The 17,670-nt window shown below is 41.6% G+C and overlaps 1 protein-coding gene across 1 annotated transcript in view; it reads left to right on the top strand.

Annotated features, from left to right (window-relative positions):
• The window catches only part of MIA2 (MIA SH3 domain ER export factor 2), a 122,675-nt gene that overhangs the window by 77,760 nt on the left and 27,245 nt on the right, over positions 1-17,670 (top strand). The window contains 5 exon segments of the mRNA XM_070431775.1: positions 273-333; positions 1,005-1,040; positions 13,690-13,757; positions 15,222-15,304; positions 17,355-17,483. Of these exon segments, the coding sequence (XP_070287876.1) occupies positions 273-333; positions 1,005-1,040; positions 13,690-13,757; positions 15,222-15,304; positions 17,355-17,483 (377 nt within the window).

The raw sequence follows: 17,670 nt of genomic DNA, 5'->3' as shown, positions 1-17,670 counted from the left end.
ATGAACCAACCAATGTACCCTATAAATCTTTTTAAGACCTTTGGTTTGGGTAAACCCAAGTAGTAGCATTCTTACATATTAATTTTAAAATTTTATCAGGAACAAACATACTTTAGAACCTCTTAAAGGTGGTTAACATGTGGAGTTCTGAACTTTTTCTTTTTACATGAAAAAAAGCATTCTAGGTGCTTTAATTAATATTTCCAGTAGAGCATGTGTTATATCATTTCTTAGTATATGTTAATAGTAGAATGATTATTTCTTTCCTATAGAAAGCGAACCAAAGATCTTGAAGAAGAATTGGAGAGAACCATTCGTTCTTATCAGGGGCAGGTATGTGTGTGTGTGTGTGTGTGTGTGTGTAACTTAAAACAATTCTGATTTGTTTGAATTTATATCTATTTTTATGAGGAATATAGTTAATTGACTAGTTGTATGCCTTTCTTAAAGTTTTACATTTGGCTGTGGAACATTTCTAGGGAGTCAGAGATTCTGGGAAAAGAGATCTTGTTGAAGTTGCCATGTCTTCTCCTGCTTTGGGAATGTGAATTGCATAAACAAATAACATACAGGGTGAGGCAGAAGTAGGCTTACAGGTATTTGTATGGAAGACATGCCAGTTATCGTTATTACAGTAGATTTATTAACTATTTTGTGTACTTACAACTGTAAACCTATTTTTGCCCTACCTTGTATCTAAGCTTTAGGGTTTTATATTCAGTCCAGCTAGTGTCTCTTAATTGGCAACTCATATTGTAGTTAATTACTGCATAAAATAGAAATATACTAGATAGAGTTCAGTTGTCATTACATTCAGTTTTGTTTTACGAGTAGAGTAGAGCATATGTATATGAAAATTTGCTTTAATATGTTACTGACTTTTCAGAGATGCTTGAGTTATTTTTGAGTTTATGAGTTGTGTGCTAAATCATAGTGGTAGATGTGAATGTTTTTTATATAAGGAAAGTAGTTATCAGTAGTATTATAATGATTTTCTTTTTCAGATTATTTCTCATGAGAAAAAAGCACATGATAATTGGGTAAGTATTAAATTCTCTTAGGTTCTTTTATCAAATTGTTCTTTTTCCTAGTTTAAAAGAGCAGTATAAAAGGAACTAACAATAAAGGTAGTATTTTAAAAAATAATTTTCTTTATGTTCCTTATGAACTAATACTTTGTTATGGCGCAGTTATTCACAAAATTTGATTTTTCCTTCTCTATTTTCAGCACATTGCTTCTTTGCAGGGAGTTTATACTCTCTCTGGGGAAGGTGATGTAATCTTCATGACTTCATTGTTTCAGGGCACTGGATTGCCACTAATTACTGTGGACAAATTACTTAAAATTCTCAGGGCCTGATTACTCTTCTGTAAAACAGTGGTACCAAGTTGTACCTAAAGCCTTTTTTAGTTCTAAAAGTTCTAAAAATCTAAAAATTCTAGTATCTGATTTTCAGTGGTGAATTGATACACATTAAGAAAAAGATCATCATAAATGTGATGTCAGTCCTCCAGAGGAACTGTGTGAGGAAATCATAAGGATGCAGATTTTAAGTAATTATAAGAGTTATCCCTGTAAGAGTTAGAGGATGTGTCCCTAGGAGTCTTCAAGGAGAGCAGTTTGCACAGTGGGTGAATACATGGGGTTTGGACTCACTGTCTTGGTTGGTATCACCTACTGCCAGTTTCCTTACCTATAATTTAAAAACATTATTAGTACCAATTTCAAAGAGTTACTGTAATCTATCCTATATAATAAAAGCCTAACATGCAAATTGACTGAACGGCAGAATGCTATGACACGCACTGAATACCAGGGGGCAGACGCTTAACGCAGGAGCTGCCCCCAGCCCGCAGGCCCCAGGCCACCCAAGGCGGGTGCCAGCGGGGTCCCCCGATCGTCCTGCCGGTTGCCCCACCGATCAGCCCTGATCGCTGGCCAGGCCTAGGGACCCTACCTATGCATGGGCCTCCAGTGTGTGTGTGTGTGTGTATATATATATATATATATATATATATATATATATGGCTAATATGCTAAGTGTCTGTCTGACTGGTAGCTATGATGCGCATTGACCACCAGGGGGTGGATGCTCAACCCAGGAGCTGCCCCCTGGTGCTCAGCTCAGACACAGGGTTCATGGCTGGCAAGTGCTGCTGCCATGGCATGAGCCTCTCCCAATCAGGACTGACTGGGTGTGAGCCTGTGGCAGGCGCAGCAGGCCAGGATGAGTGGGAGTGGCAGGCAGGAGTGGCAGGCGGCGTTGGACTGCTGGTTTCATCCCGATCCCTGCTGGCCTGTTGGATCGGGCCAAAACCGGCAGTCTGACATTCCCTGGGGGGTACCGGATTGTGAGAGGGTGCAGGCCAGGCTCAGGAACCCACCGGTGCACAAATCCATGCACCGGGCCTCTAGTATGTGTGTGTGTGTGTATACATATATATATATATATATATATACACACACACACACATACATACATATATATATGTATATATATATATTCAATAAATGAAAGTTCAAACCATATAGAAAGGTAGAAAGAAGTAATCAGCAGTATTTCTTTAATTTATCCCATATTATCTCATACTTTTTAGTTTTTATTTTATTGAATTTATTGGGTGACATCTATATATAAGGCCTAATGTGCTAAGTGTCTGACCGGTTGCTATGACATGCACTGACCACCAGGGGGCAGATGCTCAACGCAGGAGCTTCCATGACGTGCACTGGCACCATGGACCTGGCACCCACAAAGCAACACTTGGCTTCCCCCAAGTGGGACATAGGCCTCGCCACCACCCCGGAGCAATACCCCACCAAATCACAGCTGAGGTTGCCGAGACCCCATGGTGCAAAATGTGGCCCACAGCCCAGCCTAGCCCGGAAATGGTGGCTGAGGGCACTGGGTAATGATGTCATGTAGCAACAGCTGGCTTCTGCTCACTAGCGACATCTAGCCTCCTTGCAGTTTCTTCAGCCCAGGAACATGTCTTGCTTTATAGCCAGGTGCAAACATTTCATACTTTAACCCAGCGGTTCTCAATCTGTGGGTCGAGACCCCTTTGAGGGTTGAACGACCCTTTCACAGGGGTTGCCCAAGACCATCGGAAAACACATATATAATTACATATTGTTTTTGTGATTAATCACTATGCTTTAATTATGTTCAATTTGTAACAATGAAAATACATCCTGCATATCAGATATTTACATTACGATTCATAACAGTAGCAAAATTACAGTTATGAAGTAGCACCAAAAATAATTTTATGGTTGGGGGTCACCACAACATGAGGAGCTGTATTAAAGGGTCCGGCATTAGGAAGGTTGAGAACCACTGCTTTAACCAAATGTCTGAAGTGTTTCCCCATTCCTCATCTCATTTGATCCTCACAGAAGTCCTGGAGTAGGTATATAGGAGACTCAGTGGAATCCTATATTCTTTTTTTTTATATATATATTTTTTAAAATAAATCTTTATTGTTCAGATTATTACATTCCTCTTTTTCCCCCCCATAGCTCCCCTCCACCCAGTTCCCACCCCACCCTCTGCCCTTACCACCCCCAACTGTCCTCATCATAGGTGTACAGTTTTTGTCCAGTCTCTTCCCACACCCCCCACACCCCTTTTCCCCCTGAGAATTGTAAGTCCATTCCCTTTCTATGCCCCTGATTCTATTATATTCACCAGTTTATTCTGTTCATCAGATTATTTATTCACTTGATTTTTAGATTCACTTGTTGATAGATATGTATTTGTTGTTCATAATTTTTATCTTTACCTTTTTCTTCTTCTTCCTCTTCTTAAAGGATACCTTTCAGCATTTTGTATAATACTGGTTTGGTGGTGATGAACTTCTTTAGCTTTTTCTTATCAGTGAAGCTCTTTATCTGACCTTCAATTCTGAATGATAGCTTTGCTGGATAAAGTAATCTTGGTTGTAGGTTCTTGCTATTCATCACTTTGAATATTTCTTGCCACTCCCTTCTGGCCTGCATAGTTTCTGTTGAGAAATCAGCTGACAATTGTATGGGCACTCCCTAGTAGGTAACTGACTGTTTTTCTCTTGCTGCTTTTAAGATTCTCTCTTTGTCTTTTGCTCTTGGCATTTTAATTATGATGTGTCTTGGTGTGGTCCTCTTTGGATTCCTTTTGTTTGGGGTTCTCTGTGCATCCTGGACTTGTAAGTCTATTTCTTTCACCATGTAGGGGAAGTTTTCTGTCATTATTTCTTCAAATAGGTTTTCAATATCTTGCTCTCTCTCTTCTTCTGGCACCCCTATAATTCGGATGTTGGTACGCTTGAAGTTGTCCCAGAGGCTCCTTACACTATCTTGATGTTTTTGGATTCTTTCTTTTTTTTGGTTTTCCGGTTGGGTGTTTTTTGCTTCTTTGTATTTCAAATCTTTGACTTGATTCTTGGGACCCTCTTGTCTACTGTTGGATCTCTGTATATTATTCTTTATTTCAGTCAGTGTATGCTTAATTTCTAGTTGGTCCTTTTTCATATCCTCGAGGGTCTCACTAAATTTATCAGCGGTTTCTAGAAAATTCTTGAAAAAACCTTATAAGTGTGGTTTTGAACTCTATATCCAGTAGTTTGCTTTCTTCCATTTCTGTCATTTGTGATCTGTTTCTTTGTCTTCGCATTTTTAATGCTTCCCTGTGTTGATAGAGTGGCTTTGTGTGCTAGGTGTCCTATAGGGCCCAGTGGCTCAGCCTCCCCAATTACCTGAGGTGGACACTCTTGGTGCACCCCTTTGTGGGCTGTGTGCACAGTCTTGATTATTGTTGGTATCACTGGGAGGAATTGACCTCCAGGTCAGTTGTCTGTGAGAATCAGCTGTGGTTATGGTGGGAGAACTTCTGTCCTGGAGTCACCCTTATGGGGCAAGACTTGCTTCAGTGTGGCTTTGGTGCTCACTGAGTCTGCCCCCTGAGTGTGTGTCCCTTATGGATCTGAGGAGTTGTAATCTGGATGGTGCCAATCTGATCACTAGGTACACAGGCTCTTGGATCTCTAAGGAGGTGCTAATTTAGCCTCTGCCTGAGGCTACCTAGTAGGAGCTATGGAGAGTTCTGCAGATTCCTCTTCCTTGTTTGGAGTTTGGAGGTGCCTAGATGAGGCCCAGCTGTGAAGCAATGCAAGCTGCTGTGGGACCTTGAGCCTTCTTTTGGATGTTCTGGGCCTCTCTGACCCAGCTGCAGTTTGTTAGGTAATTTTAGATCTCAGAGGGCCAGCCGATTCATATGCAAAAGCCTCTGCTCGCAGCTTGGGTGGGTCTGAGTCTCAGGGAATCAACAGGGCGGAGCAAACAGCTATGGCTGATCCTCAGCCCTGCCCTAAGAGGCCCCTGGTCTCAGTGTCCCAGTAATCGCTGCAAGCACCTCTGAGAGAAAGCCGCCCTCAAGTTCCGCCTGCTGCCAGACAGTCCAGTTTCTCCCTGTATGAGTCTGGGTCCCCAGAGACTTGCCCGGAACTGGAGTTCAGAGCGGGAGCGTGTGTCTTCCTCCCAACTGAAAAAGACAACCGTGTCCTCAGTTGCCAGCCCTTTCCGCGCATGCCTCCGTACCTCTGCACTTTACTTCCGCACCTCCTCTGAGTCTCAGTGTGCTTTACTCTTTACTTCTAGTTGTAGAATTTTCACTCAGCCAGCCTTCCTGTGGTTCTGGATGGTGTCCGTTTTGTCTTTTAGTTGTATTTTTGAAGTAGTTGTGCAAGGCAACAATTTCCGGTGTTTACCTATGCCGCCATCTTGGTTTCTCGGAATCCTATATTCTTTTCATTAGCCTGAAAATGGAGATTTAGAAAGTTTAGAAACTTGACCTGACTGAAAAGAAGTAAGAAATGGTGGACCTTGAAAATGACTTCAGGTTTTCTCACTGTGCAGAATATAGTCAAACACTGCTGCAGTTAAATATTTTACCCTTTGTTCTCCCTGCGTGATCTACAAAAATAATCTGGTTCGTGTTGATATTTACTGCTGTGTTGCTGACAGTTACCTGAAAGAGATGTTGGGATGCTTCACTGGGCTGGAAAAAGTTTAGCTAAATCAGAAAGCAGGTCTAATTAAGCAACTTCATTCTATATACTAGAGGACTGGTGCATGAAGTTTGTGCACGGGTGGGGTCCCTCCACCTGGCCAGCGATTGGGACCAATCAGGGCCATCTTGCCCAGTGCTGATCGGGGCCAATCTCGGGCTGGTGGCCGGAGAGGGGCCGCGGGAGGGACTGTGGGAGGGCTCAGGCCTGCGTCCAGCCCTGTCTCGCCCAGTCCTGATTGGCCAGACCTCAGCAGCAAGCTAACCATCTGCCCACTGGTGGTCAGTGCACATCATAGCGACCGGTCGGTCGACTGCTTGGTTGGACACTTAGCATATTAGGCTTTTATATCTATAGATTGTAACTCACGGCATGCAATGCTTGGCACACACTTTCCCTCCAGCCCCTGGTCTTGGATACTTCATGTCCTTCCAAGACTGTGCTCACCCTCTTCAGCTGCCACACGAAGTAAATTGCATCGTGTGCATGGAAACCCTTTGCAGGCTCCATGGGTGTGTCTTTACTTCGCTGCAGTTCTGATTACCCCAACATGAGGAGAGACACCCTTGTTATCAGGTAACACCATCATGGTAAGACCCCTGCTCCGCCTACTGCAGCAGTTTTAAATAGGCCATGAGTCACCCTAGATCAGTGGTTCTCAACCTTGTGGCCCTTTAAATATAGTTCCTCATGTTGTGACCCAACCATAAAATTATTTTCGTTGCTACTTCATAACTGTAATGTTGCTACTGTTATGAATCGTAATGTAAATATCTGATATACAGGATGGTCTTCGGCGACCCCTGTGAAAGGGTCGTTCGACCGCCAAAGGGGTCGCGACCCACAGGTTGAGAACCACTGCCCTAGATGGTTTGCTCAGGGGGTAAAGCCACGGTCTGTGGACTGAAGGCTTCTGGGTTTGATTCTGGTTAAGGGCACATTCCTGGGTTGTGGGCTCAATCACCAGTAGGGGACATGCAGGAGGCAGCAGATCAATTCTCTCTCATCATTGATGTTTCTATCTCTCCCTCTGCCTTCCTCTCTGAAATCAATAAAAATATATTAACAGAAATAAAAATAAATAGGCCATGAACCATATGTCGCTGTTCTCCATCCATCTAGTCCCCTCACACCCTCTTTTGTCTTTGCCTGCCCCCCCACCCCCCCCACCCCCCCCCACACACACATACTCCTGGAGTCTGTAAAATGGGTCAGGATTTCTACTTCAACCAAGGGCGATGCTTCCGCATGGCCCTCCTTCCCCGCCCATCTCTGTCCCCAGTCCTTTGGGGTCTCTCCCTCCCTCCCCTCCATCTAACTTGGTGGGCCCTGCTCTGCCCCCTCCTCCTGCGACCTCCTGTCTGCAGCCTTCCCCTTTCTCCTCTGGGAGCGGAGCTCCCCAAAGGCTGTGCAGGGTTGGGCGGGGCGGGGCTGTGCAGAGAGGGCCCAGGCAGGGCCTTGGAGGAGAGCTGGGATGATGGGTCATGGGGAGGAGGAGGGAGGGACGTGGAGCCTGTCCCGTGGGAGAGGCACCGGGCTCCTTGGCTGCCCCCACCCAGCAGCTTTTTTAGGCCCCTGCGCAGCTGTCACCCTCTCCCTCTCACTGCCTCCCGCTTTCTTTCAAGTTTTGAACTCGGTTTCTCTGACTCAGCCTTGCCCATTTCTCTGCTGCATCACTGGGAGCCCAAGGCTGCCCCTTGGCCTCGGGCACGTGTGCCTGGCCTGCCCTCCATAATGGTGCTACCCACTCTCCTGGAGTAGTTAGTGAAACTTAAATAAAAAGAAGCAGCTCTGCCCTGGCTGGTTTGGCTCAGTGGATGGAGTGTCGGTCTGCAGACTCAGGGGTCCTGGGTTCGATTATGGTCGAGGGCATATGCCCAGGTTGGGGGCTCGATCCGTGGTGGGGGGGCATATAGAAGGCAGTCAATCGATGGTTCCCTCTCATCATTGATGTTTCTATCTCTCTCTTCCTCTTTCTTCCTCTCTGAAATCAATAATAATAATATATAGAAGCAGCTCTGAAGATTATAAATTGTGTACTGAGAATGACACAGGCTGCGGAGAGTTGTGCAGTCCACGGCTCTCGGATCATGTGTAGCAGATTCCCACACCACCCGGTCCCTCCTGGCTCCCGCCCCTGCCTGCCTCCGCTGGGGCTGAGGCCAAATCCTGGGAGCTTCCTGATGGCTCTCAACTCACACCTCACTTTCCAGTCCTGCCCACCAGCGCCCACAGCAAGCTAAACTACTGGTCGGAGTGTCTGCCTCCTGGTGGTCAGTGTGCATCATAGTGACTGGTTGAGCAGTTGAACTCCCAGGGGAACTCCAGTCAAGGGGACAATTTGCATATTAGGCTTTTATTATCTACTAGAGGCCTGTTGCAGGAAGATTCCTGCAAGAATAGGGCTTCCTGATGATGGAGCGAAGCAGAGAAGGGAGCGAAACCCGCTGAGGCGGGCTTCTCTCCCGCTCCGCCGCCCGGCTGTTTGTTTTTCCTCCTGCTCAGCCTCCTGGCTGGTTTCCCTCCTGCCTCCCGCCTCCGCCGCCTTGGCTTTGTTCCTGTCTCCACCGCCTCTACTTTGGTCCCTTCTGTAGCGCTTGGCTTCCACGTTGTTTTCAGTCTTCGCTCCCAGCCTGTATATGAAAATTAACCGCCATCTTGGGTTAATTTGCATACAGTTGCTCTGATTGGCTGGTGGGCATAGCGAAGGTACGGTCAATTAGCATCTTTGTCTTTGATTAGTGTATATACCAGTGGTTGGCAAATGGTGGCTCTCAAGCCACATGCGTCTCGTTGGCCCCTTGAGTGTGGCTCTTCCACAAAATACCACGTGTGGGCGCGCACGTACAGTGCGATTGAAACTTTGTGGCCTATGCGCAGAAGTCGTTTTTTGGAAAGGAGATAGACGAAACAAGTATACAAGACGGGTGTGGATGGGAGAGTTGGAAGGGGTCGACCTCAGCAAACATACCTCAATCAGATTGAGGACGTTTTTAGCAAAGGCCAGCTTAGGAGTACCCTAATTAAGTTAATAACAATGCACCTACCTATATAGTTTAAGTTTAAAAAATTTGGCTCTCAAAAGAAATTTCAGTCGTTGTACTGTTGATATTTGGCTCTGTTGACTAATGATTTGGCCGACCACTGATCTATACTAATAAAAGCCTAGGTGGTCCTCGCACCCTCGCACAATGCCCTCACGTCATCACAAGGTGGCCGCCACAAGATGGCCGGCAGGGGAGGGCAGTTGGGGGTGATCGGGCTGGCAGGGGAGGGCAGTTGGGAGTGATCAGGCTGGCAGGGGAGCAGTTAGGTGTCAATTAGGCCATCAAGGGAGCGATTAAGAGGCGATCAGGCTGGCAGGCAGAAGCGGTTAGGAGCCAGCAGTTCCGGATTGTGAGAGGGATGTCTGACTGTCGGTTTATAATTGACAGTTATAAAACCAGCAGTCAGACATCCCCTGAGGGGTCCCAGATTGGAGAGGGTGCAGGCCGGGCTGAGGGAGACCCCCTCCCCCATGCACGAATTTCATGCACCGGGCCTCTAGTATATCCTATCTAATAATAGACAAACATGATAATTAACCGTAACTTCGCTGCCCTTCCCATTGGCTAATCAGCGAGATATGCAAATTAACTGCCAACCAAGATGGCGGCCGGCAGCCAGGCAGCTGAAGCGAACAGGAGGCTTGCTTGCTGCAGTGATGGAGGAAGCCAAGGTTCCCCGCCTGTCGCTCCTGGCCTCTGAGCTACAGTCTAAGAAACAATGTTGCAATTACAGAAGGTAAATAAACCCCAGAAATCTGTTTTCAGCTGTCAGAGCTGGAGCGAAAGGACCGCAACAGTGTTACAATTATAGAACCCAAACAAAGCCCAGATACCTGCTTTCAGCAGCCGAGGTCTCAGAGCTGGAGCCGAGCCTCAGAGCTAAAGCTGGCTCTAAGCTCCAGTGACAGCCATAGAAGGTAAATAAATCCCAGAATAAAAAAAAAAAGAAAAAAGGAGAGGTTGGGAGCTTCAGTCACCCGCCAGCCTGAAAACGGCCCTCAGCCCCTCACCCAGACTGGCCAGGCACCCCAGTGGGGACCCCCGCCCTGAAGGGGGTGTGACCAGCTGCAAACAGCCATCATCCTCTCATCCAGACTGGCCAGGCACCCAAGCGGGACCCCCACCCTGATCCGGGACACCCTTCAGGGCAAACCAGCTGGCCCCCACCTGTGCACCAGGCCTCTGTCCTATATAGTAAAAGGGTAATATGAAAACTGACCCTAACAGCAGAAAGACTGGGAATGGCTGGTCACTATGACACACACTGACCACCAGGGGGCACACTCTCAATACAGGAGCTGCCCTCTGGTGGTCAGGTCGCTCTCACATGGGAGGAGCTCTGCTCAGCCACAAGCCAGGCTGATGGCTGCCAGTGCAGCGGTGGTGGTGGGAGCCTCTCCTGCCTCCTCAGCGCTAAGGATGTCCGACTGCAGTTTAGGCCTGCTCCCCGCTGGCAAGTGGACATCTCCCGAGGGCTGCTGGGCTGCCAGAGTGATGTCTGATTGCCATCTTAGGCCCAATCCCCGGGGGAGCGGGCCTCAGCCAGCAGGTGGTCATCCCCTGAGGGGTCCCAGACTGCGAGAGGGCACAGGCCGGGTTGAGGGACCCCCCCCTTCCCCCCCCGAGTGCACAAATTTTTGTGCACCGGGCCTCTAGTAGGTTATAAAAGGCTAAGTTGACTCGCACATGTGTGATACATATAAACTCTCACTGGTGCCAACCACACGCATGTGTTTTGATCTGTCATTGTCGATTGTGAATTTGCTTGACACTTCTATTATGAGAAAGAGTGAATAGCAATATTAAAATATTTCTTCTAATTAATTTCCTTTCAATGTGCATGAATCTGTCCACCGGGCCACTAGTTGGTTAATAAAATTATATAGATTATAGAAGCCTAAGCAACCATTTGACCGTTTGACCAGTAGCTATGATGCGTACTGACCACCAGGGGGAAGATGCTCAATGTACAGGCATGGAAACATGGAACAGACTGATGAATCTCAGAGGGAAGTGGGGAGGGGGGAGGGCAGGAAGAGATTAACCAAAGATCTTATATGCATACTAGAGGCCCTCTGCACCTTTGGGGTCCCTCAGCCTGGCTTGTGGGGATCAGGCTGAACTGGCCCAGTGCATGGATTCGTACACCAGTGGGGCCCCTTGGTCTGGCCTGCGGGGTTCGGGCCGAAACCGGCAGTCTGACATCCCCCACGGGGTCCTGGATTGCGAGAGGGCTCAGGCCAGGCCGAGGGACCCGGCCTCTAGTTCTATAATAAATCATCTGTATAGGGTATTATGTGTTCACCACTCCAAGTCAAGTCTTCTTCCATCATCATTTATCCCCCCTTTACCCTTATGCCATACTTTCTAAAATACATTTAGACATGAAAGCACATACTGGGTGTCTCCCCCAAAAATGTATATACTTTAACAGCTAATAGCTCAATTTTGAAAATGCAATGTATTTTAATAAACTCTGCCTGTATAATTATTTGAAATGTATGTATACATTTTTTGGGATAACCTATATATGTGTTTTAAAAAATGAAATTATGTTACATATTAATGTTTTATAACCTGTTTTCTTAATATATCATAGATATTTTTCTATAAATGTTTCATAATTTATATAAACCTTTCCTCTTTGATAAACATTTAGTTTTTTTGTATTTTTTAGTGTTATAAATAATTTCATAATTTCAGATATTACTTTATCTGTTGAGCATTTATTTGCTCTGTCCTGTTAAATTTAATCTTTTCTTCTTTTGGACTCACAGAGTACTTTGTTTTTTGTGTCTTATGACATGTACCGTACTCATTTAAAAAAATTTATTTTTTAATCCTCATCCAAGGACATGTTTTTTAAATTGATTTTTAGAGAGAGAGGAAGGGAGAGAGGAGAGAGAGAGACATAGCAATGTGAAAGAAACATTGATCGGTTGCCTCCTGTACTACTCTGATGGGGATTGAACCTGCCACCTAGGTATGTGCCCTGACTGGGAATTGAACCTGTAATCTTTTTGGTGAACGGGATGATGCTCTAACCAATTGAGCCAGGGTTCCATGCTCATTCATATTCGTCCTTACCACAGATTTAAGCTTCTCAAGATCTAGGTACTGTTTCTTTTTCTTTAACACTTGTGTCTAATTGAATGCTTTTTTGTATATTGTAAATACTCAATATCTGAGTGCAGTATTTTAGAATACACTGTGGTCATTTACTGAAATTATAGTTTTATATAACCATTGGGTATAAGCTTTTCAAAAGTCTGTATTCACTTGCCATCAATTTTTCTATTTTGTTGTAGGTATATCATTAATACATACTAAACTATAATCATAGAACTTACTTTTGACTTATTAACTTTGCATTTTTTGTACCTTATCTTGTGGGTAAATATTTTCCACTATGTACAAAACATTGAGAAGTAATTTTGGTTCTCCATTGTTAAAAGTTAAATGAATTGGTATTTTATTAACTAAAATTGTTACGGTATAATATACTTTTTTTGTTAGTAAAAATTGATTATGTAATTATATATTTTAAAAAGATTTACCCATGAAATCATGTGAGTGCTAAAATATGTCTAAGCTATGTTTTCTGTGAATATTTACATAATATGTTCTTTGACCAGTTAAAGTCAATTCTCATGTGTAGTTTGCAGTTTTAAGTGAACACATTGATAGTGTAGTTTCTTTACTTGTAGCAAGTTATGGTTATAGACGGAGTTAGTCTGCCTACCTTTGTATGATAGAAACAGTTGCCCTAGGACTGCATTCGTTCGGCAGGTCTGGTGTTCCACAGATGCTGCTGCTGGTCTGGAGAACCCACAGCGTGACTGGGAAACATGCAATAACCCCTTCAAGTTTAACCTTTTCCCACAACAGTTTGGGAAGAGTGCATGCTCTTCTATTTATTATAAGAATAGCTTTGTTTTCTATAACATAAACTCTGATTTTCTAACCTTTTATTTTATTAAACTGAAGTGTAACTAAAAGGTGAAAGCCTATCAGAATATTATGTGTAAAAAAAAAAAAAAAGAATATTATGTGTACAGCGCTGTGTACTTAGTGTAGCATGCTTTGATTATATACAGCCATTTAAAAATATGGCCTGTACTAGTGTGCTGTGAAACTCTTTTAGACCTTTCTGGCTTCACAGATTTATAGTGATTCTTTCCCGAGATGGTTACTTTGTTCCATAGTCAGTGCTGCCTGCGTAATGATTCTGAGTCTCCATTCCATTCACCTCTTAGATTGCTCTTGTTATGTTTTTGGATATTAGTGCCAAATAATGCTAATCCTTGACTTCACATCTAGGTAACAGTATTTGTTTGCAAGTACATGATTGACTCCAGTCTTAGTAGGCTCATATCTTCTGGTTACATGAAACTTACTCCCTTTTAAAATGTTCCCTAAAAGTAAAAGAAATAAAAAAAAATGTTCTCTAAATTAAAACATTTAACATTGAATTTACTGAAATACTTAACTGATTATAATATTTGTATGCCATCACTGAGATATTTATATACATGTATCTTTAATGTTAATTTTGTATATAAAGGTGTTTTTAAAATGTATTATTTTCTTTAAGTTGGCAGCTCGGACTGCTGAAAGAAACCTCAATGATTTAAAGAAAGAAAATTCTTACCTCAGACAAAAGTAAGTATCTTAGTGGGAACACTGAAAACTTTATTCTTAGTTGTTATTTTATTAGTTAGTTAATATTATAAAGGTAAACAAGAAAATTTACAGTGGATCCAGCATATCTAATAGTGAAATCTTTTATTTTTCTGAGTTACTAGATTTTTTTGTTTGAAAATTTGTCTTTTTTTTTAAAATATATGTTTATTGATTTCAGAGAGAAAGGGAGAGAGAGAGAGAGAGAGAGAGAGAGAGAGAGAGAGAGAAACATCAATGTTGAGGGAGAATCATGGATCAGCTGCCTCCTGCATGCCCCACACTGGGGGTCAAGCCCGAAACCCAGGCATGTGCCCTGATCAGGAATCGAACCCTGACCTCCTGGTTCATAGGTCAGCGCTCAACCGCTGTGCCACGCCGGCCAGGCGAAACATGTGTCTTGAGAGGTCACTCTAACAGAGAAGGAAACTATTCATGGGTTCTTTTATAAAAGGTGTAACAAAACATAGAAGAGCAACAGGCTAGGTATAGGGTAGAAAGAGAAAGGATGGATCGATCTCTCTGAGATGGTAATTCTCAGAGTATCAGCATCTTTTAATGGATAAATGAATGGAATAAATGTTTATTATTTCTCTTATCCCCAAGTTTTAATGTAATGGGTAGTATTACTTTAATGTAATGGGTAGTATTACTTTACAATAAGAAAATAAAAAGAAAAATAAAATGTACATTGTACAGTCAAAGAGAAGAATAAATGCTTTTCTCTGAGGATTGTAACTTCTTTCCAAAGTGTTATAATTTCTTGCCAGAAGGTGCTATTAACATACTCATTTTATTCTTGTTGCTTGCCTTTTCTATTCAGAAATTAAAACCAAATTAATAAATGTTTTATTTCAGATCTAATGGTCAAGAAGTAGAAATAGTATTCTTTTTAAATGTCACATTTCTAAGATAAAAAAATTAGGAGTAAAATAGTAGGATGAGTTAATTGGATTCCAATTTTACGTTATGGTTGGAATCCTATGTGTAACATTACAGTGGAAAGCATACGTTAATCAAAGCCAGGAACCCCGTGTTTTAATCCTGGCACTTTTCATTTTGAATAAATCAAACTCCTATCCTCAGTTTCTTTAGTTGAAAAATGATAGACTTGAATTGGTTGACCTTGAAGGACCCTTTTATTTTTAAATTTGGGTTTGGTGATACTGCACCCCTTATTGTCTAATTTTTAAGAAAAACAAAACAAAACAATTTCAAACCTCAGCAAAACATCACTGCCACTTGGCAAAAAGAAACCTGTTACCCCAAAATAGTAGTAGTGAACATAGAAACGTGTTTTGGTCAGAATAATTTTAAAGGATCTGTTTCTTTTATGCATATATTGAGAAAATGAAGAGTAGCTTATAGTTGATAGTGGCATTTTTCTAGAAATGTGGGTACTTTTCTTTGACGGGTAATTTAGAAATGTTTGTTCTTTATTTGCAGATTAACTGAAACAGAGATTAAATTTGAACTTTTAGAAAAAGATCCTTATGCAGTTGATGTTCCAAATACAGCATTTGGCAGAGGTAGCTTTTTTTTAACCCCTCATTTAAAAATACATATATATTTATTTATATATATATTTATAAGTTGTATGTATAATGTATATTAGCGTAAATTTAACACTATTACTTATAAATATTTTAGATTTCTGAGCTAGGGTTCTAATCTAAGTTCTCTCACAGTTTCCAAGTTTCTGAGTTTCTTTTCCCTAACAATAATATAAATATTTGGCACCTCTCTTTCTCAGTGGGATTTTACACAATGATGTATATTTAGTACCTTGAGCTCCTTGAAAAGCAAAGTGCTTGGTACATACTAAGGTACTCATTAATTATGTTTTGGAGAATGAATGGGTAAGGATTGCTTAACTAAAATAGCACTGTGACTGTTTATATATTAACTATTCTTTGGTATTTGTGTGAATTATAAAAAGGAGAATTGAATGATCATCAAGGAAGCTGGTAGCAACAAAATGTATTTGTAGAGCAGAAACTTGATATAATTTAAACACAAATGTTAGATGTATTTTAGTTTCATAATTTACATATTATATATTAGTAAAGTTGACTTGCAATGCAAAAGGGAATTTGTACTTGGAAAATATTTTTACCAGTATAAAACTTGCCTTATGTTTTTATGATGCTTAATGACACACTATTCTTTTTCTTAAATAAAAAAGGATTCTTAACTATAAAAAAATAAAAATGAGAATTAAAACAGTTAGCCTTTAATTACTTAAAAATATTAATTAAAAGATGGGAAAACCTTAGTTATCTGAGTTTTGATTGCTTTAATATCCTCAAGAGAGGACAAATTCTGTGGAAGATGTATTTAATATTTCTGTCCATTCATTAATGAGTTTGCATCTTTAATGATCTCATACTATTCCAAATAGCTTAAAATTTTCAAAATAATTTTGGTTGAATTAGAACTAAGCTTGTGAGGCAATGAAAATAAACCTATCTTTATATAGACAGAATCCTGTTATAACCTTTGAAAAGTTATAAAATCATCTTGAGAGTCCAGTTTTATTAAAATGAACGTCTATTTCTACATTTTTGAAGATAGCAGATTATGAGTAATAAAGTTAGGAGTGGGAGGAATTATACAGAAAGATTTTTTATCTGGTTAATGCAAAAATCTCAGGGGTGCGTAAATAATGCTTTGATCTTTTGTTGTAACTACATGTGTATATTATGTAAACTACATAATAAAATTTAACGTATTTAAAAAGTGTTATTTTGATGGTATTTTTCTTTGATTTTTGCTGTTAATTTTTTACCTTTTGAAGCATAACCATTATTTGGGAATGGTGAAGTTTGTAAAATGATAGGGCTCTTGGCTATATGGTTTATAGATAGAGTGACAATTTTTAAATGAATTAGTGTATGTAAATTGACTTTTCTTGGGCTGCCTCCAGCACACGCCCAAACTAGGCATCGAACCCACAGCCTGGGTATGTTCTCTGACTGGAAATTGAACCCACCACCTTTTGGTGCATGGTGGACGCTCCAAGGGACTGAGCCACGCGGCCATGACTGAAAATTTACCTTTCACTGGCAGTGAATCAAAAGTAATTTCTGATGCTAAAAAAATTAATTTTTTAAAATTCCAATCTTTACTCAAATAAATCATGGCCCAACACAGGCTCTCTGGCCCTGATTTAAATTGAGCCCTCCACATTACAACCATCACCACCTGAAATATCTAGAAGCATACTGCCTGTAAAAACAAAACAAACTTCATGCCCACAAGTTTTCTTGTAATACCAAAATATCACCAGTATTCTTTGCTTAATATTGCATGGTTATTTTATTTATGTGTATTAATTATCAAGAGGATAATGTTTTGATTGACTAAACTGTACATGGTAAACAGACTTTATGGAACACAAAGTTCCATATTGAATTCTATTTCATGTTAGCAAAATCCAAGGCATAGTTAGTGTTCAGGACATGGATTAAACTTAAATTGGCAAGAGGATGACCTAATGGTAATTGTTGAAATGGGATTCTAATCTGAGTGTAGCTAATTGAAACTATGAATTTAAACATTCTGTTTTAATTATTCCAGAGCATTCCCCATATGGTCCCTCACCATTGGGTCGACCTTCATCTGAAACGAGAGCTTTTCTCTCCCCTCCACCTTTGTTGGAGGGTCCACTCAGACTCTCACCTTTGCTTCCAGGGGGAGGAGGAAGAGGTATATTGTTTAAACATGTTTATTACTCTAGATTCTTCCTTACTTTATATTTTCATCTGAACTTTTCTTTAAAAACAATCTTTAAAATAATCCTTTGGAAAATACAGGCATTCCTTGCACTTGTTAGGGGTTACTTTTGTTTGGAAAAGGCCAAAATTTGACACCTAATTTTAATGTGTTTTTCTCC

This window comes from Myotis yumanensis, unplaced genomic scaffold (genome assembly GCF_028538775.1).
Source record: "Myotis yumanensis isolate MYYU_CA2020_CCGP unplaced genomic scaffold, mMyoYum1.0.hap1 SCAF_1, whole genome shotgun sequence".
NCBI lineage: Eukaryota > Metazoa > Chordata > Mammalia > Chiroptera > Vespertilionidae > Myotis > Myotis yumanensis.
Note: the sequence above shows the minus strand (reverse complement) of the source record. Positions and strands in the feature narration are given on the sequence as shown.